This window comes from Symphodus melops (genome assembly GCF_947650265.1).
Source record: "Symphodus melops genome assembly, chromosome: 2".
In the NCBI taxonomy this organism is placed as follows: domain Eukaryota; kingdom Metazoa; phylum Chordata; class Actinopteri; order Labriformes; family Labridae; genus Symphodus; species Symphodus melops.
In genome coordinates, this window is record NC_136692.1 from 3,364,676 (window position 1) to 3,367,098 (window position 2,423).

At 41.8% G+C, this 2,423-nt stretch overlaps 1 protein-coding gene across 3 annotated transcripts; it reads right to left on the reverse strand.

The window, feature by feature from the left end:
- Window positions 1-1,805, reverse strand: LOC306819769 (uncharacterized protein). 3 transcript variants are annotated; one of them, XR_013778608.1, is made up of 4 exons: window positions 1,743-1,805; window positions 1,282-1,615; window positions 459-1,134; window positions 1-289 (listed from the first exon to the last, which is right to left on the reverse strand). XR_013778608.1 is itself a non-coding variant. In XM_079337316.1 (3 exons), exons 1-3 carry the CDS (start codon window positions 1,468-1,470, stop codon window positions 689-691), a joined length of 462 nt encoding a protein of 153 aa, XP_079193442.1. In that variant the 5' UTR covers window positions 1,471-1,780; the 3' UTR covers window positions 650-688. The 3 variants fall into 3 exon arrangements, 1 of the variants encoding a protein (XP_079193442.1); XR_013778609.1 differs by having other exon boundaries at window positions 1,282-1,780; XM_079337316.1 differs by lacking the exon at window positions 1-289 and having other exon boundaries at window positions 650-708; window positions 882-1,134; window positions 1,282-1,780.
- Between the last annotated feature and the right edge of the window lie 618 nt (window positions 1,806-2,423).

Consider the following 2,423-nt stretch of genomic DNA (forward strand, 5'->3'; position numbering starts at 1 on the left):
AAATATTCCTGTTGGCCTTCCTGGCCCCACCAAAGATGACAGGGAATATCTCCTCTGATCTGAAAAGGTGGAACTCCCCATCTCTGTCCTCTCCCCGGTGCTGCACCACCATTCACTTAAACATCGGGAACTCCTGCTGGGCCTCTTGGGAGTTGACTACTGCAGCAGTAGTTACACCACAATCATTTTCTTTAGGTGTGCCATAATGCTCCAGAAGGATGCCTAGATGCTGTCTTCCCCAAGCAGCCAGGGAAGCAGGGTCATCAGGGTAGGCACCAGGCTCAAATATCTAAAAATAAATATTGGCGAAATAATTGAATTTATTCCAAAATTAAGAAAATCTTCAGGGTTATTCAAATCAAATTGCAAATAGTGGGAGGGCACAACATTTCCAGTTGTGGCAAACAATGCCTTCTGGTGGAGGTTTGCGGTCTACGAGCACTTTTCTAGTTAATTACCTGCATCGCATCCAAGAGCTCCACGTGCGGAAATCTTCCCTTGATCTGTTGGTGAACTGCTCCAATGAATGCATCTTTGTCCAAACTGAACTGGCCAACCTGGTCCCTCTGTTCCCCTCTGCCTGCCTGGATGTTGAGCTGTACATTGTAGAGTTGGTAGCCACTGGAGCTGTTACAGTACTGTGCAAACTGATGTGAATATTCCATCCACAACATGTAGAGCATCCAACTCATCCAGGACATTGGAGATCTTCAAAACAAAAGTGCACATACTTTTTATATATGAAGTAATTTATATTTGAGAGCACATTAAATATTTGTATTATTATATATTTTCATTGAATAAAACAGAAGCATTTACTTATTACGGTATTATAATAAATTGGAGGTTAGAACTGAAATTTTCTGAAAATATAATTTTACCTTCGATTTTATGGACATAAAAGGATAAGTCCCTGTATTGGAATATCCTGCTTAAGTGATTGGTCACACTCAAAACATCCATCACGACGTGCAGCATTGCAACAACCCTATACTGTTTCAGTTGGCGGAGTAGTCCTTGGGCTGTTGGGTCATTCTCAGCAGCCTCTTCCTCCAACAGAATCATAAGGGGCTGGTAGTTGTGAATGACAGCTTTCACTGCCTCGCCCAAGGACAGCCAACGGATTTCAAACACCTGAAATAGATATTAATTTGGGTTTTAGTATGGTGCTGCAATATGGGACATAATCAAAAGCAATGCAACTGCTGCTAGACCAATTCAAGTTACTAATGTAAGTGATAAAACTGTTTTAAGACTGGAAGCGGTGGTGTTTCATGATACCTTCTTGAACCTCAGAAATCTGTAGGCAGGACCTCTCTGATTGGCATCGTTGTCTCCGTCTCCATCTCCATCCTTGTCATCCACCAGGGACAGCAGGGCTGCCATCGTCTGGAACTTTGCCAGTCGGTTTGGGGAGTTGTTGATATGCTGGTAGATGGTGGCTACCAGCTTCTGTAGGGCATCTACCATCCCAATGCCATGGGCAGCCAAGATGTAGCCTGTGGTTCACGCAGTGCATCCCCAGGCTGAATGGGTTCTGCTTCTTGTGGAGTCCTACCACACCATTTCTCTCTGGTGACATAACATTAGCCCCATCTACACCAAGTGCAAAAATCTGTAAATCATATTGAGAGCATAATATTACTAACAATATATTATTGGAGAATGGAGATACAGATTGAAGTGAAAAAAATGAAAATTACATCACAGTTGTGTAACGTGTACAATATTCAGTAAGATACCTTGTCGATCGGGATGCAGTATTGGTCAAATGTCTCCTTGAGTGTGTCGTAGATGGTCTGAGCAATTTTTAAGTAGGTAGTGGACACTACGTCCCCCTTCAGGAATCTGACGACAAAAACAACATGCTTCTCTGCGCTTCTGTCCGTGGACTCGTCAAGGCCAACACCTACGTATGGCGACTTCCTGAGCTCCATAAGCAGTTTATTCACCATCACCTGTCAATCATGCATTTGAAATTGAGCGTGTTCTTTGTACAAAATGAAATATATAAGGATTATATAGAGTTTGTAAAATGGATTTCTAATTGCCACTGATACCTGTGATCAGTGCACAGAACTGCACTCTCATTGAAATAAATGTGATTGTCTATTCAGAAAATATTTACTACAGCCTTATAGATGCACCTGCAGTGACCTGCTAAGTTGTCAGTCTGCTCAACAAAATATGTTTGAGGCAAAAGTAGTCAAATAAAGTTTATTGTGAAGTTATTTTGAAAAAACAAAACACCTCTAACTTATTGGCTTTATCATTTCCTGAATTTACCAAAATTAGGACATTTAAAAAATATACACTCACTTGATTCAGTGCAGCCAGGAGTTGGTTATGAGACCACGGACTGTCCTTCTTACAGTTCCCACCCCTTTTCAGCTGTTGAATGTCATGGCAGCCCTGTAGACTCT

Coding starts and splice junctions, on each gene's coding strand:
- LOC306819769 (XM_079337316.1), bottom strand. CDS start 1,470: ATGGTAGATGCCCTACAGAAGCTGGTAGCCACCATCTACCAGCATATC. Junction 1,135..1,281: donor GATTTCTGAGGTTCAAGAAG/GTATCATGAAAC, acceptor TATCTATTTCAG/GTGTTTGAAATCCGTTGGCT. Junction 709..881: donor TTATGTCCATAAAATCGAAG/GTAAAATTATAT, acceptor TTTGTTTTGAAG/ATCTCCAATGTCCTGGATGA.